Source organism: Carya illinoinensis, chromosome 14 (genome assembly GCF_018687715.1).
Source record: "Carya illinoinensis cultivar Pawnee chromosome 14, C.illinoinensisPawnee_v1, whole genome shotgun sequence".
In the NCBI taxonomy this organism is placed as follows: domain Eukaryota; kingdom Viridiplantae; phylum Streptophyta; class Magnoliopsida; order Fagales; family Juglandaceae; genus Carya; species Carya illinoinensis.
Window position 1 is genome coordinate 26,612,988 of NC_056765.1, and position 24,058 is coordinate 26,637,045.

The 24,058-nt window shown below is 34.4% G+C and overlaps 1 protein-coding gene across 3 annotated transcripts; it reads left to right on the forward strand.

The window, feature by feature from the left end:
- Nucleotides 1-12,713: 12,713 nt before the first annotated feature.
- LOC122294487 (DDT domain-containing protein PTM-like) lies at nucleotides 12,714-23,434 on the forward strand. 3 transcript variants are annotated; one of them, XM_043103264.1, is made up of 10 exons: nucleotides 12,724-12,866; nucleotides 13,002-13,962; nucleotides 14,637-15,344; nucleotides 15,657-16,908; nucleotides 19,304-19,592; nucleotides 20,157-20,281; nucleotides 20,422-20,888; nucleotides 21,008-21,036; nucleotides 21,219-21,704; nucleotides 21,858-23,434. In XM_043103264.1, exons 2-10 carry the CDS (start codon nucleotides 13,142-13,144, stop codon nucleotides 22,868-22,870), a joined length of 5,190 nt encoding a protein of 1,729 aa, XP_042959198.1. In that variant the 5' UTR covers nucleotides 12,724-12,866; nucleotides 13,002-13,141; the 3' UTR covers nucleotides 22,871-23,434. The 3 variants fall into 3 exon arrangements, with proteins under 3 accessions (XP_042959197.1, XP_042959199.1, XP_042959198.1); XM_043103263.1 differs by having other exon boundaries at nucleotides 12,714-13,962; XM_043103265.1 differs by having other exon boundaries at nucleotides 12,714-13,743.
- Nucleotides 23,435-24,058: the final 624 nt, after the last annotated feature.

Below are 24,058 nucleotides of genomic sequence, written 5' to 3' on the forward strand. Positions count from 1 at the left end.
TTGCGTACAACTTGGATGCTTCAAATTGTCTAATACCCAATTTGATTTAAAACAGATTAGGCAATTGTGTAACTCAAGTCCCGAAGAGGTTTTCGATTATCTATGCATACTAGCATGTGGGCCTAACTCATGGGTTGCATCATATATTGGTTGCATTATGAATGGAACTAGATTCCACACAAAGCAATGTGAAATACATCGACTTCCACAAAACTATGGTGAGCTTGTTCCTGGGGAGCATCAAGGTAGACCTATTGATTTTTACGGGATTGTAATGGACATTATTGAACTTAACTTGCTAGGATGGAGCCTTATATATTTGTTCGATGTGATTGGTTTGATATATGTGATATGAGAGGAGGAGTTCATGTTGGTAGTCACTTTACAAATGTCAATTCAACTCAGAAATCTTACAAAGAATAACCTTTTGTACTTGTATGTCAAGGCATCACAAGGTTTTTTTTTTTTTTTTTTTTTTTTCATCTAAAACAAACGAGTTTAGGGAGAAATTGACTAGTAGTATAGAAGGTAACCACTAGGAATGTTTATAACATTTCCAGCACAACAATTAGTGATAAGGATGATGATGACTTGGTTGAAGATGAAGCATACCAGGATGAAGAATATTTTCTACCAGCTCATTTTGTACATCAAGATGATACATGCGTAGATGTCTTTGTATTAATTAGATATTGACCATATTTTGGTTGATGCTACAGTCATGTTAGACCATCCCGATTTAAGAGTTGAGGAGAATGAGTTTCTTAGTAACGACTCATCTTCGGATGAGAGTGATTGGAATAGTGACAACACATTAGAGTCAAGCAGAGAGGATGAAGATAGTGATAGTGAAACTAACCCTAATGATTAAGTAATCATTTCAATAGCATGTATGTTGTAATACATCAGGCAAGTAATTAATTCAAATGTTTACATCTATATTTAAATAATTTTCTTTGCATAAATATGTTTAGTGTTGCCCATAGATAACATTTGTATTTCTTAAGATAAATATATATATATATATATATATTTATAGGTGTGTGTGTGTGTATGTTAGCTGTTGCATTTGTTATCTTGAGGCTGTCGAGAAGAAATTAAAAATATACTTACTCCCATGTCAATGGTTGCTATTCATGTTGTTAAGTAATTTGTTGTATATACTTGATTATCTATTTTAGCTTGCGTGAATTGGAAGCTCGCATTTTCTTTGTATTTATATGTGAGTTAGAAACTTAAAACTAGATTGCTTAGAACTCAATTTATATCAATCATGTATCAGTATGAATATATTATTGCTTGATGTTCAACCACCTAACTATTTACTCTTAATACCAGATTGCATAGAATGCTCTATATGTGATTATTGGGTGGGCTTGATTATCAAAGCTTTATATATCTTAATTTTCACCTGCCAAGGTTGTAATGAAAATTATTTGGTAGTGCAATGATAGTGTTTGTGGAATTCTCGACCTAGAAGTCCTCAAATTTTACAGTATTAATCTCAGTTGTGCTTCAAGGTACCATTTATGGACCATTAGAAATGCATTTATTTTATTTTGCTAGTACCATTTTGGATTGAAAGGGAATGATAGTTGCATATAGGCTTTAAAGTACAAAATTATTTCAACTTATTTTTGTCTAAATAGACTATTGTGTAACTGTAGTAGAAAGGAGATAAACTCCTAGTGGTTAGAATTGTATTCTATATTATGAAAGAATTTTATTTCAATGGTATGTTAGTTTACAACCTTCTTTTTTTTGTTTTAATCCTCATATAAAAGATACTGATTTTAATGTTTGTTGTGAATATGAAGGAGAAAGGTTTAAAAGTTGACAACTTATAATTATATCTCATGATTTGTTATGGTATTTTTTTAATTTTATTTTTATGTTTTTCCTTTATGGCATCTACTTTGACTTTGGCACTCTAGAATGTGTTATACATATTTTCTGTGAATATTCCTTATATGCTGAAGTTATTTATTTCTACTCCATTTTACTTATTTACTTTTACTTGATTATCTGTATTTTTCCACAGTGATTCAAGTTTATTGATTTATATAGCTGAAATTGGTGGGATTGAATTTCTGGGCATAATGTTGCTGATCGAGTTTACTGTACATAAGCTTAAACTGATAGAAAATTTTAATTCAGTAAAGACATTGTCAGCAGTGTGCTAGCTTGTAATGTATATGTTTAAATACATGTAACTTTATCAATTGGTAACTTTTATCAGTTTCTAATCATACGTGTATGAAATACTTCTTGAAACAATGAATTAATGATCAACTATATGTACTTGATCGTTTACTATGAATGTAAGAAATGGCATATAGATCCAGATAATATAAATAAATTTAATATTAGGAAGAAAAAAGGAGTACACTTAAGGGGAGATAAAAGTGCAATAAAATAATTAATAATATTGAAAATTTCATAATATGATTTTATCACGTACGTGCCCAAAAAAAGAATAAATTTCAGCCATTTTATCTTCTTGCAAATACTCATACCCTCTTTGATCGGCAACTAAATATTCTTGTTCTCCAAAATTTGTATATGTTTAAATTGCCTCGACCTTTGTACTGAAAATACATTTCAAGCCAAGTAGAGGAATTACATTTAAAAATGATATTGATATTTCTCCAAATGTAAGTAATTATATATATATAAAATGCCTCATAGTTGAGATGATATCATTTGTCCAAATGATATGGTGGGCCAAATTTTGCCTCAGAGTTCATTCTTGGCACTAAATAGAGCATTACAACAAATTCAAGGTTGTTCCAGTTGAGACTCATCGTTAGACCTAAAAGGTAAATTGTAGTAAAAAGGGGTGCTTTGATGCGAGAGTGTAAAAGATGGTAGCGGCAAAATTGTGCAAAAATAATGACAGTCACTTTTTAAAGTCTAAAAATGATATAAAGTCATTTGGTGGAATCAAAGTCTTAAGAGTTGTTTTATGTTAAAGTTACAATCACTTAGTGGAGCTAGAGAGTAGTGATCCATAGAGAGTTGAGAGTTGTTTTATTTTGGAGAAATTTGCTTAACCATGGTGGCTACTGAACAACACGTGTGGATGTCATTTCTCAACGTTGAGAGGTAGTTAGACTCACCTTTAAGCACTAAGAGATCCTAGTAAGTATTCCTCATGTGCTCAAGTTTGTTTTTTGAATTGCGTGGCCAACTACATATGCTTAATGACAATTGAACTGTTGAGTTGATTTCATAATATTATTGGGGTGAAGCCAAACATTAGTGATGGATTTTCTTATTCATGACTATCTATCAAATTTTCCTTAACAATATATAAATAGGAGATTAATAATATGCAAAATATGAATTAGAATCTGGTGATGTTTACTGAGTTTAGAGATTTTCTGCAAGCCTGAGAATAACATATTCACAAATATGTAAAATGGCAGAGTTTCTCAGTTTATTTCAACCTAATAATAGAGCTAAGCTGGGGTAACTCCAACTTAGTTGATGGCTTTTGGTGAAACTAAAGAAAATGTAAGAAAATAGACATGGAATTATTTGAAAAAATTCATAGTGTAACCAATTTAGTCATTTGCATGGAACCAACAGCACCAAGAAGGAAAAAAGCTTTTATTCAATTAAGTCTACAGTATGGCTTTTACCTATTATATTTATAGTGTTTATTTTATGCATCATTCAGCTTTATCGCAAATAAAGAAAGTAAACTTTTTGAGCTGGTCTTGCTTGTGTAGATAATGTACGTAGTAAAATAGTAATATTACAATGCCCATTTTTATTCTTATTTGACTTCAGAGTAGTTATAGTTTTATGTGCTCATTTCTAAAAGTTTTTCGCCTACAAAACTGTTGCTGCCATCATGTATGCCCAATTTCTCAGATAAAGAGCTATGATGATCACCCTATTCTATAGTTTTATTTTTGCATGATAGTTTAATTTTTCATTACTTGTATATAAATTCGATTTTCAACTCAAATTGTAAGTATCAATTGCCATGAGAGCACCAAGAAGAGGAGTTGGTGGACATAGCCAAATAACACAAAATCACATACATCCAAGTAATAGTTGCACATAAAGTGGTCTGACTCCTCAGGAGCAACCTAGTAGGTGGACACAAAAGGTTGAGCAAAGCTCATCATCTGATGACTTAACACAATTCCTAGATATAATTTTGGATATTGAATTTAATGGTATTAGCAATAGTACTCTAGATACAAGGTTTGAGAATGATGGTAATAACTATTTTGTTTTTGTGAAAAATTATAAAGCATCTATTAAGCTGATTTATGTCAGATTTTTCTGCAATATTTAATCTTTTATGATGTGGTTGTGAATTAATTATTTTTTTCTACAATATTTCTTACATATGATATCAATTTGATTGTAGTTGGTTTAGTGAATTTTTAATTGTTAGTCACTTGTGTCAACATGTCAATCGCAAGGAACCAACCAATGCAAAAGTGTGTGGACCAAATGGATGCACTGAATTTATGAAGTTTCATAAGCATGGTCTCATTCCCTTGGTGATTAATAATGGTGAGAGGGTAGCATCATGTTTGAATGTAATGTCTTTTTACAACAAGAGTAATATAGATTATCAAGCATCATGCTAACAGGGTTCACAATAGTTGGAATGTTGTAGATACACAAGAGAAAGATGAGTCGATCAATCGTGTCAAGGTATTTAGTTATTATTGGGATAAATTGGAAATTTAGAAAGAATTGCAGTTCATGTAATATTTTAAAAGCTGTTATATATATGGATTGATATATTTTTGATGTAATGTTAAAGACTGATTTCATTCTAAATTGGAGCAAAAGGAATAATCGCGAGATGGTTGAGAAGAATCTCGAGAAAAAGTTCAATAACTCTCACTACCAGCTTCATAAAATATACATGAGTTGTGCAACACACCAGGAAGCATTACTGAAGTCAAAGTCATTGGTAGAACTAGATATATAGAGAGATGGGGGAGCAATGAATTCAAGGTAACAATTGATGGGTTGAAGTTTGAAAATATAAAATAGTATTATATTTGATTAAAGGTTATTGGAAAGTGATATGTGTTGAGAATTGTTAAATTATCATTCAATTAATAATGTAGAAAGTATCCAATCAAAATAAGGCCAATAGGAAAAAGCAATATGTGAACCATACAACATGCAGAAAGTCATTTGTGAGGTTAATAAAAGAGATGGTAAGATTTTTGTGATTTTCAAGATCTAAGCTGATTGGTCTGTAACTAGTGTGTAAACAAAAGAACACCATTTAATATTCATGTATATAATTGAAGGGTCCAAGCTCATCAAACTTGGTAAACTTCTATAAAGAAATTAGATGGTCAAAGAAGAAATGGGCATTTGTCACTCCCATGACAGAAAAACTCTACATGCGTGCTCTCTAACTTACCAACTTTATACTCCCATGCAAGTTTTTTAAGCTGGTTATAGTTGCTGGAATGTCATCACAACAGAGTCATGGGCATATATTTGTTGGTTTGTAGCTTGGTGAAATATTTTGTTAAAGGTTATGAGGAAACTTTGTAAGTATGCTTTAAAACCCCTTCCAACTACATGTCTTCTTAGAAATTCTTAAGAGAGTTTGGTGTATTATGTTGGTGATATTAAAACCTGGAATTTGAGAGATGGATACTAAGTACAAAGAAATTTTTGGTAAGTTTTTCTGTAATAGAGTATAGGTATAGATTTATGTTGAATATGCTTATATAGTAAGAAGGGAGATTGTATAATCTATTGGTTTTTTGTTGAAAGACATCATGTAGGGTGCACATACGTTTAAATTGTAATTATTTGAATTTATTTAATTTGCAGGTGGACATAAGCTGATTGAGGTTGATATGAGCCAGCATATCATTTTTTGATACACCAATGAGCCTGCATGTAGGATGCACAAAGTATACTTCAATCATAGGTTAAAATGTACAACCATGTTAACAACAATTCCAATGATCAATAACACATATTTATGTGTTTAGTGACAGTATGTATTTAAGAATTTAAGCTTGATTTTGCTTGACATTTAGTCTTTCTACCTAGTACTATTATGATGTGAAAGTAAATGTGATGTTCATTCAAGCTTGTATGAAAATTGGATGGCAATGCATATGAAAATGCAAGTCAAATATATGATGTTTTATTTAAGGTTGTATTCAAGCTTGACATTCAAGCTTTTATTTATACATGAATGTCTATTTTCTATATTAAATCTAAAAGAAATTAAAAGTCCTCAAAACTAGGCTTAGCAGAGTTCCAATTAGATGGAGAAGAATCTCAATGAATAATCAAATTGCAATTTGAGAAATAATAAAGTATGTTTACAAGTTTTTGTTCAATTGATACATACTGGGCTTAATTGGCAATACTTCAATATTGTAAATAATTATTCTATGATTGGCACAAATGTGTTGAGATTGAGGATCAATTACCTGGGTTCAGTTCTTACCATAATAATATCGTAGCTATGCATTTGAAAAAGTAGAAACAAATCCATGGATCTATTTCTACCACCTGGTAAACCCATTGATTTGCTGCTTTGGTTTGAAGCCAGTTCTGGAAATTTATTTAAAGCAAATATTAGTACCCACGAGCTGTAATTGTTGGCCAGAATTTAAAAGGTACCTAATATGATTTTCCTGTGCGATTCACCCATCACCACAACCAATCCTTACGAATTCCGACGTAAGCAATATCTAGCCTTAAAGTAAGGGGTTTATTTCCTGGCATGCCCCAAACACGTAACAAGAGATGGCTTTTGCGGTGGTCCAAGTATTGCCATAGGTTAATGATAGCAGTGCCCCAAAATTGGCAATAATAGCCCTAATAAACCCAAATTAGGCATCGACATATTGCTGCGGGATATGTCGGCGACAACATTTTTGGCAATGGCGGTGATCCAAACTCGCCGAAGGGGGCATTTGCGGTGATTTAAAACTTGCCATAAATTTCATGATTTGCCGATGACGTCCCATGGGAGTATTGATCTACTGTAGCAATTGTGGCCCCCTTGCAGTTCTCACTGAAAATTGGTCTGACCAGCATTTTACTCCAAACCGATTAGCGATGAATGAAGATCGTAGTTGGTAATTGGTTGCTTGGAGAAACCACAGGAATTGCAGTGAGCTTGCTTCCCGCAAGAAGGCAAATTCCTTATAGTGTATTAATTAGACATAATTGTTTCATTTGGAAACTTTTAGCATAATATTCTTTTTAATAAGATAATAGAGGAGTGGATGGCATGGCTTGGTTTCAAAAGAGAAAAATCCCATCATTTTTCTAGTCATGAAACAATACAAATTAGTTAAATTTACTGAATAGAACTTATTTACATAGGTCAACTTATGGGTTCAAGATGTTTGTGAACTTGACATGCTAAACGAACCAACTAAATATTAATTTTCAAAATGCTTTTAATATCGCAATTCAAGAACTTTTCTTTACCCTAACCCTAAACTCTCTCTCTCTCTCTCTCTCTCTCTCTCTCTCTCTCTCTCTAACATGGCTCACCACCATCTACCAATTATCCCCTAACTTGATGCAAGAAGTGGATTCTCATGGTGGCCTACTTGCTTATAAAATTTTCAAACCTTGGTATGTTTCAATTTGAGGGAGGTGGTAGCTAATAAGGGTTAGGTAGTCACTTGAACTGTCCGGCTAACTCGATTAAATAGCAGAAGACGTGGTGTGCATTTAATATTTTGTCCAAGTGGGAGGATGGGATACCCACCTGCTAATTAACACCCAAGTATAAATCACAAAATCCTAGTTAATTGAGCTAGTCAATCATGTTCTCTCTCTCTTTTTTTTTTTAATCTCACTTCATGTTCCTTCTTTTTAGTTCTTCCTTCTTGTTCTATTCTCATTCTTTTGCTCATTTTCCTTCATTCATGGTCAAACTTGAGTTCTAGAGAGTTATATCTAGAGATCATGACATAGTCGTGGGTCCCTTGAGTTCTTGAGACCCATAAAACTGTCTCTTGAGGCTCAAAGATCCATGGAAAAGGCGATTGTAGGTTATGGGACCCCTTGCCCAGTGCTCATTTTATTGCATATTTGTATGTTTTTGGATTTGATTATTGTTGATTTGTTTGATCATCTAGAATCTTCTAGGTTGTTGTTTTTGTGGTCTGAATTCTAGTTTATAGAGATGTGGATGGAGTTCATATCAAGGGACTAGGGCGGAGTTGTGAAATTCGCCTACCTGTTCATCGGCTGCAATGGGCAATAGTGAGAGCAGGGGTAGGATGCGAGGGCATGTGCTCCTTGGCCATTAAGGGTGAATAGCATCCCTAGCAACTTGATTATATTTTAGAGTTTGCTATAACCATTTAGGTTTAAATTTAAGAGTTTTCACTAAAATTTAACTGAGCAAAAGATATGTTGTATTCACATGGTCTTTGAAATTTTTGTGTTCAAAAGTTTTATAATCATTATTGTTAATAAAGTTTTGTAAATAACCTATACATTTGGAAAAAAGTGTGTCATTGCTTCTTCAAAGGATCATACAAAAAAACTTTATGGACAATTAGAATTTGTTAAAAAGAAAAAAAAATAATTAACTTTATAAGATAACATCAAAAAGTATCAAATAGATATTATGTCATTATTAATTTTAAAAGTATCTCATATAATAATTATTTCAAGTACTCTCATTATAAGAATACACTTATCTTTTGTCATTATTAATTTAATATATAATGTGAAAATTATAAATAGCAAAATCTAATTTTCAATGGCACACTTTTTCCCAAATGTGTAAGCTATTTATAAAACTTTATTAACAATAATGATTATAATTGCTTCTATGGCTCGTTAGATACTAAGAATATTTTAAAATATCATGAATAATAATAAAATAGTTTGAATCAAGATGTTTTATTGATTTTTGAGAAATGAGAAGGAAAATTTGAATTTGAGAGTATATGAGAATACTTGAGAACATGAGTTGTGTTCTCAAACGGCCTCAAGAATCTAAAGCACATATTGTAAAACTAGATTTGATAAAATCATCTCTAAGTCGAAATTTTCTAATAAAGATTATGTCGATTATTAGCTAAAAATGTAGTTTAAAATCTTAATTAGTAATTTTACTTGTCAAATTGATTATAATTATTTTTATATAAAATTATAATATAAAAATTAAAATTAAAATAAATTTATTAAATTTTACTTCTTAAAATAAAAATAGCCTCAATTAGAATTTTAGGCTTCACCCCAAACCTATTGAGTTAGCCCAGTTTTTGTGTAGGTGTGATACCTCCAAAAACCAACCCAAACACCCTCAAGCACTATAACGATGGTATATATCATCACCACAACTATTTAGGCACACCTCAACTTCTTCACCATAGAAAAGGAAAGGGGGAGGGTTTTTCTTTCCGAAAAAGGAAGTTAACAAACACAATTTAACATAGAGAAATAATAGTTGTAGTCATAAGTATGTAAGCGTTATGCAATCACTTAAAAAAAAAAGAATACATATAGGACCAACATGAAAAAAAATTAATTTTTTAACAGTAGACACCACTTTTTTTTAAAGTGAATGCACGACGCTTGTACACTCCAGTACAACTGTTTGCAACATTACTCAGCATATTTGGTAAGTAAGATGAGAATTTTGAGTTGAGATGAAAATTTAAAATATTATTTTTGAGTATTATTATTGTTTTAAGATTTGAAAAAGTTGAATTGGAATTTGAAAAAGTTAAACTGTTTATTATATTTTGTTTGAAAATTTGAAAAATTTATAATGATGAGATGAAAATTTTGAGTTGAAATGAGAATTTTGAGTTGAGATGCTTTTACCAAACCTGCCCTTAGAGACATATGTAGGACTATTCCAAGCAAGGATTGAATTAGGGTTTGATTCACATAGATCGAGTCCATCACAATACAAATAAGGTAGGTTTAATTACCACTGCATTAGAAGTTTTCCAAAGCCCAAAAGAATTGTAGAACCCTCCCTAGAACATAGCATTAGAAAGTTGGTGGCAAATGAAAGAGATCTTTCAACAATAAACAGTACTTGACTACCCATGTGGCTAGCAATCACAGCCACATGCATGGCCAAAGTCGTGGCCAAACCACCTGATCTATGTGCATATTAAAAGGTGTAAAATATGGTAATTAAGAAGATAAAATAGATCAATATATGTGTGTTTGTGTGTGGCTTATGACTAAGTCCAAGATCTTAACTATTTTTCTTTGATCTTAATAGTCAGATCTTAACTGATGTGTAGATTACTAAAACTTGATTGTTTAGGGTACAAATTAATTACTAAAGAAAGGGTGTAAATAATTACTAGTTTTAGTGGTTCATAGTGCAATTTGAAAAAATGATGGTAACTCATCATTCCAAGTCATAATTGTCCCTTGGAGATAAAAAGAAAGAAAAATATTAGTTTTAATAACTGAACTTGATACTCTTTCATCGAGTAAACTAATAAGTTGTTATATTCATAATAATTCTTCAACCATTCACTCTCAATTGCAAACCATTAAATACTTTATAAGGAAGTCATCCTCTTTAAACTCATAGATTTTTGTTAAAAATTAATAATATAATTTATGTATTGTTTATAATTACCTAGTAAGAAAGTCTTTATTTTATGGCCTCTATATGCCTCAATGTTGACAATTTTGTGGCCCCGCCTCGAGCAGGAAAATTATCCTTTGTGGATGGAGCAAATTTTGGTCTTAGTTGAAAGCCTTGACGAAGCTACCACAAAATGAGTGTCATACTATTTACACTGCATCCACCACCAAAGGTTGCTTAGCTTGGCCTATATCCAATGTACAAAGCTGATCGGACTCCTTTGAGGTTGGATCATCAACATATTATCAAAAGAGACCCTCAAACTCATGGTGAGACAAATTGAATCTTAAAGAGGCATGTACTCCCAAGAAAGAGAATTCCAGCTCACTCAACAGCTCACATATTTTGCAAGTACTCCTCTTTCATATGAGGTTATTCTAAATACATGAGATCATTTGGAGCTTGCCCCACAAAAAATAACAACGGTATGCTTAGGTTAAGCTATGCTTGTGAATATAATGGCGTAAGCATGTCTAATTGCGAGACTAACTTTTCGAACATATATCTATATAGATAAAATTCAGCTATAAGAATTTAAGAGTCTTATGCATAAGGGTTATTGTTCAATGGATCAAAGATACCTCAAGGATAACAAGCTGATGGCATCTCAATGTCAACTCATTGTATTTTGCAGGCAAATAATAAAACTATATTCGATAGTTCGTTGGTTCAAGTGTCCCATGAGTAGGGCTGATTTGGTTACATAAAACTAAACTATCTCATCTCATATAATCATGACAAATTTTTTTTTTTTAAATTTTCATATAAAATATAATAAATAATTCAATTTTTTCAAATATCAAAATAAAACTTAATATTAAAAAATTATATTATAATAATATTTTATTTAACTTCCAACAAAACATTTTATTTTTTCTTATCTGAACTGTATAACTAAACGAGACAAATCATTTATGATTTTAACGAAAAATAAATCCTAGAAAAAATGGGATTAATCCAAGTAAATGAGAAACTATGCTAATTGCAAAATTAGCTTAGGTAAATAAAATATGAATTGACAAGAGTAAATATGCAACAATTAAGAAATTGTACCAATTTACAATGACTAGCCCTATGACCGTTGATGGAAGGTTGCCGTTGGAAGTGGGAAGTTATTCCCGCCATTTCGGTCTAAATTTGTCTTCACATATATAGCTTTGGTGTAGTAACTGCCACACATTTTTCACTTACGGGTATTCAAAACTTCCCATAACTCTGAGTCGACTCACTACTCCGACTCATACGTAACTAGTAATCTTGACTACCCATTTTGTATTTTATTTTTTGTTTTTGCTTTTAGTTAATTTTTAGTCGTCTTTTAATTATTTTTTTATATTTTAAGCTTAATGGGACATAATTATCACCAATTGGCTTATATCATATTGCCATTGCCCTATGGGATTATCATGCTTATTAGTAAAACTTCCATTTATAAATATATATACCTATAAATTTATTTATGAATATGAATAATACTACATAGTACATACAGTTTTGGAGTGTGTAAATATCTTATAGTCATTTTAAAATTTAAAAAATTATTATTTTTATGTGGATTTCTTATATATTCACTTATTTTAAAATGATTACACGACGCTTACGTAGTTATAATAACAATTATTATTTCCTACATTTTCTTCTCATAGTGATTTAAAAAATTTAAATATTGTAGATCCTACTTTATTGGTATATGTGACGTAGAAAACCATTTTTAAAATTAAAATATTGCTTATTTTATCCTACAAATTTTGGGTAATCAAATTGTAAAATTTTTCATCAAATCATCTAAATTATATATACATTATATAATTTGTAATGTCATTCTCAAACTATTTTAATTTCAACAATGTTCTTTTAAATGATTATATTTTATAGTAAGAATGATATAAATACCGAATTTATTTAGAAAGATAATTTAAAATAAATTTTTTTTAAGAAAATAAAAATAAAACAAAAAATACTAAAACAAAAAAGCATTGAAATTATTATTTTTTTGTTTTAACACAAGGATCGAGCCATGACTCGTCCGGGTTGTAATCATGAAACTCGGACCGACTAGTGAGCGAGTTAGGAGTCAGATTTCCCTAAAGCAAGGAGCTGATATTAATGGAAGTCGGTGGAAGAGTGAAGAGAGGACGTTGTTGAGTTCTCTCTTCTATTAGGGCTTTTCCTTCTCTATCTCTCCCTCTGTTTCTCTCTAACCCCAAATAGCCGAAAACACCATCTTCATCGGCAGATATCTAACCCTAACCAGGTATTCTCCATTCGTTTTTCAACACAACGTTTCTAAATTCCACTCTGTTTTTCGAAACATAATTTTTTCTCGATTTGATTCAAATAATAAACCGACTTTTTTTCTTTATCGATTCGTTTTTTACTTGGTTTGAAGGGGCTACACGAGCCCCAGTTTTTGCACCACTTCGGGCGAGGTATTTTTTCTTTTAAGCATAATAGAGAAAATAGAGATTGAAATTGGCTACAATTGGTTTCCGATCGTGGGCCCGGTTCATGATCTAGATCGGTCGAATAATGGAGCCTCCCGTGGTGAGATCAAGGGGTAGGCCGAGGAAACGGAGGCTAAATGAGGCCGAAAACATTGCTCCTGGGCATGAGACCAAGAATCAGGCTGTCGAGAGGAGACCGGTGGCTTTGATGGGACGGTACGTGCTGAAGGAATTCGATGGCATTGGGATTTTTCTTGGGAAAGTTGTACATTACGACCAGGGATTGTATAGAGTCAATTACGAGGATGGTGATTGCGAGGACTTGGAAAGCGGTGAGATTCGTGGGTTTATGCTGGGCGATTATGACTTCGACCATGATTTGAGTAGAAGGAAGAAGAAATTAGATGGGTTAGTATCGAAAATTAGTGCAAACAGTCGAACTGAATCAGAGAAGAAAACGTTCGGCTCATTAAATGGAGGGGACAAGGTTGAAGCATCTGCATTAAGTAAGGTGAGGGGTGGAGTGACAATTGAAAATGATGGGAGAGAGGATGAAGGCCATGCCAATTCATCGAGTGATTCGTGTGAGTATGTGAGGGACGGGGATTCAGAGCTCGATGTCGAGAGCCCACCTATCCCACCACCAGAGTTGCCACCTTCTTCGGGAACCATAGGTGTGCCTGAGAAGTATGTTTCCTATCTTTTCTCCGCTTATGGTTTCTTGCGGTCCTTTAGCATCCCTTTGTTTTTGAGCCCGTTTACTTTAGATGATTTTGTGGGGTCGCTTAATTGTTGTGTTGCAAATACGTTGTTGGATGCGGTTCATGTTGCTTTGATGCGTGCATTGAGGCATCATCTTGAAACACTCTCATCGGATGGCTTGGAGCTTGCCTCAAAATGTTTGAGGTACTCTTTTTTTTTTTTTTACTTATGAGAAAAATGCTTGAGGCATCTGTTTTCATTATTATGTCTTTTGCTGATGAAGCCAATATATATTAAATTTTTAATGTCAACTACAATGAAGTTGTTTTTTCAGCATTTTAGAGCAAATGATGTTTTGGTGGAATGATTACTCACTAGTATTCCTCCTATAGGGGAATCTACGAAGTGATTTTTCATGCTTTTACATTTGGTCACTGAAGAAGGTGCAATAGGTTAGGTGTTTCCACCTATGGGTCCATACAAAAATACCTTGTGCTTAACTGTACTCGGTACATCTATTTCATTCATTTAAAACTCAATGAACTATTATCATAGGATAGCAATGCATATATTGTTGTCTTCTCTGTTGGCAAGCAGTTGAATGGATAGGTTTATTGACCTGTCCATTAGAATAGATGGTGGGATGAGGTTTTGGCTTGGATATCTTTCCTGATTGTATTAGATTTTACTTATAAAAAGGATGGTATTAGACGTCCATTGCTCTGTCCACTCGTCCATTTTATATTTTAAGATCAACATGTCTTTCAACAATCATTTATATCTGTATTTTACCATTAAAACTACGTATGGAAGGTGCTTCTTTTGCAAATTTTCATTGTTAGAAACTCACTTTTTGGCATGTCTGTTTTGTGTTTCAGGTGCATTGATTGGAGTTTGCTTGATACATTGACTTGGCCTGCTTACTTGGTCCACTATTTAATGGTAATGGGATACACAAAGGGACCTGAGTGGAGAGGATTTTATGACAAGGTTTTAGTTATGGATTATTATTGCTTACCAGCAGATAGGAAGTTAATGATTTTGCAAATCCTGTGTGACGACGTCTTAGAGTCTGCTGAAATAAGAGCTGAGATTGACACACGTAAAGAATCAGAAGTTGGATTAGATTATGATACAGAAACAACTAATCCTAATGAAAATGTCCCTAGACGGGTTCATCCCAGATATTCCAAAACTTCTGCTTGCAAGGACAGAGAAGCGATGGGGATTATTGCAGAAACCTACAAAATGAACTCAAGTGGTAACTCAAATTCCTTGGGTTTCAAAGGCACTAAACGGGATGTGGATGCTGCTGATATTGATGTGGATAGAAATGGTGATGAATGCCGACTTTGTGGCATGGATGGGATCTTGCTTTGCTGTGATGGGTGTCCATCAGCATACCATTCGAGGTGTATTGGCGTGATGAAAATGTTCATACCAGAAGGGCCGTGGTACTGTCCAGAGTGCACCATCAATAAGATCGGACCAACTGTTGCAATTGGGACATCACTGAAAGGCGCAGAAATATTAGGCATCGATTTGAATGACCAGGTCTTCTTTGGTACTTGCGACCATCTCCTGGTGTATGTTCTCAACATATTTATTTTACCTGCTACCTTACTGTTAATAATGAACTTATTTGTTTGTTTTGGAATCATAAGAGTTTAGCTTTGTGTACCACTTGGTTTTTGAAATTTAGTCCATGACTCCCCACCTTATTTCAGAATTGTTCTTCAATTCCATCTTTATGTGCTGCTTTAATTGGCCCTTTTTTTATTTATTTTCATATGTAACTTATGTCACTGTGTCAGTATGAATTCAAGTTTCATTGATGGATATTTTGGAATGCTCTACTGACATTCATGAGATTTTGATCAAAATATTAATCATTGCAGGCTTGGGGCTTCTATAGACCCAGAGCCATGTTTCAGATATTACAATCAGAATGACATTCCAACGGTCCTGCAAGCTTTTTGTTCATCTGTGAAACATACAGCTTTATACATGGGGGTGTGCAAGGCAATTTTGCAATACTGGTCTATTCCAGAAAGTATATTCTCTCTTGCAGTGATGAATGAAATGCGTAGAAACTTAGCCTGCGTAAAGGATGTTGCAAACCTTTCTATTCTATCGTTCCCTTCTGAAAAGGAAGAGCAAAAGGTACCTGCTATGCTTGAGGCTGGCAATTATGTGTATAATGAAGACCAAAACAGCGTAAACAATGCAGCCCTATCATGTCTTGGGATCTCCTTGAATGGGATTACACGAACTGACTTTCCTGAGCCTCATACCATTGTTGACACCAGACAAGAGGAATCCGCACTCGTGGATATGAACCTGACTGAGAGGATTAAAAGGGAATCTGCCATTTCTAATGGTTCAGATAGCCAGCAAGCTGATCCATCTGACTTAACCCACCAAAGTTTAGTTGACAGAGCAGATGCAGTAGACCTCACTACATGCACCTCTAGAAACATCAAAGGCAGTTCTACCGGGTATGTGAATGATGTGTGTTTTCCTGTGAGTTTGGCCTCTCAAAGCAGAGAAGGTGATCGAGTGGGTTCTAGAAAGAGTGACAGCAATTCAGATGCTAAATTTTTATACTTGGGGTCTTTCCATAAACCTCAGGCTTACATAAATCACTATATGCATGGAGATTTTGCTGCGTCTGCTGCTGCTAAACTGGCTGTTCTTTCATCAGAGGAAATTAGGGTCCCAGAGGGTAATGCTTCAGAAAACTCAAGGAAAGTTGCATCTTCCAACAATTTTTTACAGGCAAAAGCATTCTCATTAACGGCCTCTCGTTTCTTCTGGCCAAGTTCTGAAAAGAAGCTTGTGGAGGTTCCGAGAGAAAGGTGTGGTTGGTGTCTTTCTTGTAAGGCCCCTGTTTCAAGTAAGAGGGGATGCATGTTAAACCATGCCTGCCTGTCTGCCACAAAAGGTGCCATGAAGATCCTTGCTGGCTTTCGGCCCATTAAGAGTGGAGAAGGGAGTCTTGCTAGCATTGCAACATACATTTTATATATGGAGGCTTGTTTACATGGTCTGCTAGTTGGCCCCTTTCAGAGTGCTAGTTACAGAAAGCACTGGCACAAACAAGTAGAGCAGGCTTCAACTTTCCGTGCAATTAAAGCTCTGTTGCTTGAAGTAAGTTCTTTTGTTTCTTTGTTTACTTCGTTTTGGTGTATATGGCATAATAATACGTAACTTTTTATCTATATGTTTCATAGAGTGTATGCGATTTCCTAATTCTCATCTGAAGTGGCTTCTACAATGGTCATGTGGGGATTTGACATACTTAATCAGGGTGTCAGAGAGTAATATGTTTGAGGGGGGCAAATAAGGTTCAGTGTTTGTTTCATAATTCGGCATTAGATTCATGATTCCTAATTTTGTTTTCATGCCTATAATTTTCATTCTTGTGAATGAATGCATGTATTTGGGCAAGACTGTCTCAGGGAGCAACTATATATATTGAGGGTTGATTGCATTATGCTTAGGGTGGCTTTGTTATATCAAAATATTAGCTTCAGAGTCACTTGGATTCACAATTGTGTCTTGAAGCTGATTTGCAAAAGGGGCTGATTTGAAGTGATAATAACCTTGAGTTATATGATTCTTGCAATTTAGGGGAGCTGCTTCATAATTTAAAGCAGCTTTTGGTATTATATGTTGAAATGAACCCCAGTGGAACTTATTGAGCTTCCTACCTTTTCAAGGCCCTCCAGTTATGTCACACCCACTGCCATTGGTGTGCAAAAAAGGCCCTAGGGATTATTCATGTAGCACCACTCTCATGCTCTCAATCCCTTGTTGCTTCAGAGTCAAAAGCATTGGAAGGATGTGGCCAAATTCATGAAAGGTATGCTAAAGACCTGAAAGCATGAAGACCTGAAGTGCTAGAATTCTTAAAATTCCAGACTGTAATAAAAACAAACCTTGTTGAGCAGCCAAAGGCCCAATATACTTCTAAAATGTTGTAATATAAATTTGAAACGATTTCTCAATCAATTGATTCACTTTAGAAGCTTGGCTGTCCTCTCCTGTCAGAAGTCCACATAAAGTTTCTGTTCCCAAGCGAGGCTTCTCATATTGGCTCCAAACTTCCCTTGCATGCCCATCCCATCTTCACGGCATACGGAAGCATTCACTGTGCTACAAACATTGTGAAGACTGAAGTCAGTACCATTATGATGAACTCAATCCCTTGCAAATTACCAACTTTCAGTTATTAGAAGTCTATTTGCTACTGTCAGAAAAAAGAGATATGTTTAGTCGAATTATCTCATCTGTTCAGTATTCTCTTCCAATTTTTTTTAATTTGTTTCTCCACTATCTTTTCTGTCTTGTTAGTTAACGTTTATCCCATTTTATCTGACCTTGTTTTGAATCAAATTTTCAATTAACAATTTGATTCAAAACAGGGTACAAAAATTTACCTCAATTATAAAAAATTTTGATTTTAAATCTTTGAAGCTTAACATGCTTAGATCTGTGTGTAAAGTATGAGTTAATACTTTTTCGTTTATGAACTTCTTAATTTTGATTTAATTGCTCTTTTTAAAAACAAAAAAGATTATGCTCCATTGAATTGCTTTTATTTCTTCTACCGGAACAATTACGAAGCCTCATGTCTCCCTTCTTTATGCTATCTCTAGTTGCATTTATGAATTTGCAAATGCCTTTCATTTACCTGCCATCTCTTTTGCCCTGGAACAGAAGTGTTATTATTTATGTTTCTTTGTAACTTATTTGGGTCCAAAGCATGGGACATAAGTAATAAGGTCCTTTTAGGTATGGCTTCGTTCCCATGTAAATTTTGTATTAGCTTTTTAGATCCTTCTAAGCTAATGATAAATTTGACTGCTGAAATTTTGTTAGAAATTTTCTTATTTTTTGTGCTGGACTTTGAACTTCTAACTTATATGTTAATAGTTTTGCACAAAAAAGAAAGAAATATTATAGTATTGTAATATGCCTGAAAAGTATTTCGGAATAAATAAAATAATTTCCTAATTAAGAGGTATATTTGAATTGTGAAATAAAGTTTTGAGAAATAAAAAATCTTTTGGACCTGAAGCAAATTTCTGTTGTAGCTATTAGTGTGGCAGGTGCATCCTATTCATCAAAATCATACCTTGGTTGCTAATTCTGAGTAGGGCTTCAATATCAAATTGTCATACTGCATGTCAGACCTTTGGTTGCTAATTCTGTCTTTGACATCAAATATATGAAAGCTTTGAGGTATCAGATTAAGCTTATCTAAAAATGCCATATTTTTATGCGGTGCGAGTTCTTGTATACTTCCACATGCCTCTCTGTAATTTTTGAAGAAATCTTGCTTGAAATTTTGTAATACCACCGAAACTGTTAGTAATGTGTCTTTCAGCAGCAAACAGCCAAGTTTCGGTAATCAAATTGTTGTGCATATAAAATATATTAATTCCTATAGGCAAATATAAGTCACGGGCATCTTTCTTTTAGGCATTTTTCTGGATGTGGCATTTCTAGTCTGGTTGATGATCCGAGTCTTTATTTACAGCTTGAGGAACACATCAGCATCATTGCTCTTTCTGGGGATTGGGTTAAACTGGTGGATGGTTTGTCTTTTGACCCTTCTTTGACTCAAAGTGCTTCATGCACTGTCACAACAACACATAAACGTGGACTTAGTGGAAGACGAAAGAGGAAACAGTCTGCTGCATCTGAAGTGACAGACGATAGTTGCCAAGACCAAAGTTTTACCTGGTGGCAAGGTGGAAAGCTATCCAAACTTATATTCCAGAAAGCAATTTTGCCACGCTTGGTAGTCAAAAAAGCAGCTCGCCAAGGTGATCCTACAACACAGTAACTACCACGCCTGAGCTCTCCCTTCCTGAAAATAATAATCCTACCACACTTAGGGTCCCTTTGGATATACAAGTATTCTCATATGTTTTCAGATATTTCCTTTCCAAACATCAGTTAAACACAAAACGTTTTCAATTTCAAATCTTCAACTTTTTTATCTAATCATTACCTAATCATTACAACTTTCCCTAGCTCCCAAACAAAACACAAAAAATAATACAACTTTTTCAAATTTCAAAACAAAAATAATTTAAAAAAATTATATTCAAAATTTTTTTTAACTTTATAATATTTTATTCAACTTTTTCTCTCTCCTTTCTCAAAACCCAATAAAACATATTAACTCAATCTTTTTTACTACTATTAACAGATTTCTGAGATATTCTAAGTATTCAAACAGGCATCTATATTAACATCTATCTTCTCTCCAAAATCAGTCTCTAACTCCATATAGTAGATGTTGCACTGTCATTATAAGTATCTTTAAATCTTAGATTGCTGCATTATGAAACTAAGACTCTGTAAATGGAATTCTGGCCCGTTAGGTGGTTGGAGAAAGATCTCTGGCATTTATTATGTTGATAGCTCTGAGATTCCTAAAAGAAGCAGGCAGTTAGTTTGGAGAGCTGCAGTTGAAATGAGTAAGAATACGTCACAGCTTGCTCTTCAGGTTTGTTCTTATTTTAATTGTTGTTGCTTACCCCTCCTAGCCAACCTCTCTCTCGTTACGGAATCTAGAGGTCTTTTACCATGTTGAATTATTTTTTAATTTTATAACTTTTTTTAGTATAAAATTGGAATTTGCATCAGGTTAGATACTTGGACTTTCATTTGAGATGGAGTGATCTTCTTCGTCCTGAGCAGAACCTTCAGGATGGAAAAGGTGTAGATACCGAAGCTTCTGCTTTTAGAAATGCTGTCATTTGTGCTAAAACGATTGTGGGAAACAAAGTCAGATATGCAGTTGTTTTTGGGAATCAAAGGCATCTTCCTTCACGCATCATGAAGAATATCATTGAGATTGAGCAAAGTCAAGATGGAAAACATAAGTACTGGTTTTCTGAGTCTCGCATTCCTTTATATTTGATTAAAGAATATGGAGAAAATGTTGATGAAGTATTCTTGCCATCTGTTGAGGAGTCTATGAATGTACCGATCCAGTTACAAAGAAGGTGCTTGAAAGCCTCCCGTCAAGATATATTTTTCTATCTTACTTGCAAAAGAGACAAACTGGAAGTGTGTTCTTGTTCCTCGTGTCAGCTGGATGTTTTAATTAGGTACTATTCCTAAAAAAACTTATATGATTTTTTTTATTTTTTTCATGTTTTAGTTCTCTATATTCCGAGTCCGCCATCTTGGTCCAAACTCATCAACTTTTTCTTGGTGTGATTGTCAGGAATGCAGTCATGTGCAGGGCATGCCAAGGTGCATTAACTGAGCCATCATATTTTCTTCAATCCAGAATGTTTTATTTTATGAGAGTATTTCTGCCAAATGTGTCTAGAATACTTCATGATTTTATATCTTTCCTGTGGCTTAAGATCTTGCAATTTTTTTAATGAAATTTCTGGACTAATGATCATAAGCATGTGCCATATTTTGGTCAGGTTATTGTCATGAAAGTTGTATTTTGAATTCTACAATGTCCATGAATGAGGAAGTTGAGTTCTTTATTACATGCAAACGCTGTTTCCATGCAAAGGCTTTAGCTCAGAAAGATAGCAGTAATGAATCACCGACCACTCCCTTGGCGTTGCAAGGTCAAGAATATCCTAACTTAAGGAAAGTCACCAAGGGTGGAAGGCCTGCATGTAATAATCAATCGTTAGCCTCTGTCCGAACCCAGGCTACTGCTTCTGAGTTTAAACAAGCTACTTCTGATTCTAGTTTGACAAATAAAAGCCACCGCAAGCTGTGTTCTTGGGGCATTATGTGGAAGAAGAAGCAGAGTGAAGACACAGGCATTGAGTTCAGGGTTAAAAATATTCTTTTGAGGGGCAGCTTGGATGACCATCAGTTGGGACCTGTTTGTCACTTGTGCCATAAGCCATATAGGTCTGATCTTATGTATATCTACTGTGAAACTTGCCAAAGTAAGTTTGCTTTTGGGGTATTATATATGTGTCACACGCTTTTTACTGAAAATACCTCTCCATCTCCATCTCTCTGTGTAGGTTTGTTATTTATTTATTGTTATTATTATTATTATTATTATTTTCACAAATTGTGTTTGTGGTCAATGGCAGAATGGTACCATGCTGAAGCTGTCGAACTTGATGAGTCAAAAATCTTTTATGTAAAGGGCTTCAAGTGTTGTAAGTGTCGCAGGATAAGGTCACCATTGTGTCCTTACATGGACCCAAAAGACAAGCTGTCTGAGGGCAAGAAGACACGCTTAAGAGAAATAAAGCAAGGACGTATGAGAGTTGACTCTGATTCTGGATTTATTTCTGAATTCAAGGAGTGTGAACCTCCTCCTCCAGTGTTTCTCATAGAATCTAAAGAGTGTGAACCTGCAACTCCAGTGTTCTCCATGGAGGAAGTCTTGGGTCAAGAATTTACAGTGTGTGAACCTGAGACCCCACTCTTTCCTATGGATGTAGTGTCAAAACCAGAATATGATCCTCTTCTTTTACCCCATTCTGGAGTTGAGCTTATTACGGAGCATGATTCAGAACTGGACATTGAATGGAATACTGCTTCTGGGCCAGGGCTGCAGAAACTTCCAGTCAGAAGGCATGTGAAGCACGAGGGGGATGCAGATGGTATATTTGGAAGTAATCTTTCTGATGCCGAAGTGTCAACCCACGTTGAAGCAAATAACTTGAAGCCTACAGAGGCAACGTCTCCTCATGTAGAATGGGATGTTGAAAGTGAGATGATGTTAGACTATCAAGGTTTTAATTATGAAGATATGGAATTTGAACCCCAGACCTACTTTACCGTTACTGAGTTGCTGGCATCTGATGATGTTGATAATACATCTGGAGATTGGTCAGGAAGCTTTGAAAATCCATCTTGTAAAATTTCACCTGAAGAAATCCCCGGCCAGTATAGAATGGATAGTGATCAACTAAATCCTGCAACTTCTGTAAAGCCTACCATTAATATGGGGCACTGTCATAGGTGTTTACATACCGAACCAGCCCCTGATCTTTCTTGTCAAATTTGTGGGTTGCAGATACATACAAACTGCTCACCTTGGGCCGAATCATCATTTGGGGAAGGCAGTTGGAAGTGTGGTAATTGCCAGGAGTGACGGTAGCTGATCTAGTTGTAGTCTCTTTGAGGTTTTGGGTTTTTTTTCGTCTGCTCTTAGTGACTTTCTAAGGGAGCTCCCTCTGTGGTGAGATGGTTTCATACATTTTACAATGATGTTAGGAAGGGGTTCGGTCTCCATTGTTGTCGAACCTTGGAGAGAATTTTGAAATGCTATGGTTGTGGTTTCAGAGGCGGAGCAGTTTCTAATGCTGCTGGGGTTAATGACCAGACATGTTGCTGCTTCCTGACAGTTGCTCTCTGATGGATTCAGTTTTTCTCATTGGGAAGTTTGGAAGACTTGCCTTTAGAACGTAGGACTGGTGGAGATACTAGGTCACAAGTTTATTATACAATGGTTAATTTGTTCCCCAATCGATTTTAGGGAATGCCATCATATTTTCAAAGTACAGAAATATCACTGAGCTTGGAAGATGAGCAGGCTTTTTTTGTGCTTGTCTCATTGAATTGCTTGTACAAATCAAAGTTTTATTAAAACATTTTGCAAGGTTAACAACTTCACCTTAATGTCAGAGAGCATGCATGCACTAAGTTTGATTGGAAAGCAGCCAACATCCGGGCAATAGGCTTTGTAGTGTTATTCACTGAAAAGTGACATTTCTCATGCTGCTTTGGTTGGCCAACTAAGTATAACTGGGTGCTTATGGGTAGGTTTTAGACGTGATGTGTACTCTGCGGTCGATGAAATCCCACCTTAATTTTTTAAAGTTCCATGTAGATTGGTTGAAATTTTTATTTTATTTTATTTATTTGCAATTCAAGATGTAATTAAAGATATATAGATATTTAGGTTTTTAAAAAAAGTTCTATTTATCATCTCTATACTACACGTTATAAATGACTGCTGCCTGCATGATTCGCATCTTTTATGAGTCTTTTAACTCGTAGGCACACATGCTTGCAGCATCAAAACTTCTGTAGATACAAGTAATGATCTTCTTCATCGTCAATAACATTTAAGTGGTTGCCATTTAAGATATTGATAGAAGAAGTCACTTGATTGTGCTACATCACAAGTGTAAATTGAGATTATAAGATTTATAAGATGGAGTAAGTGTAATTACTATGGCTACTCATTATTCTTTAGTACTCATGTTGCCCAATGAGGCATTTTTCGGTCGTAGTTATGTATTATTAAGAGATTCTATCTCGGATTAAGGGGAAAAGG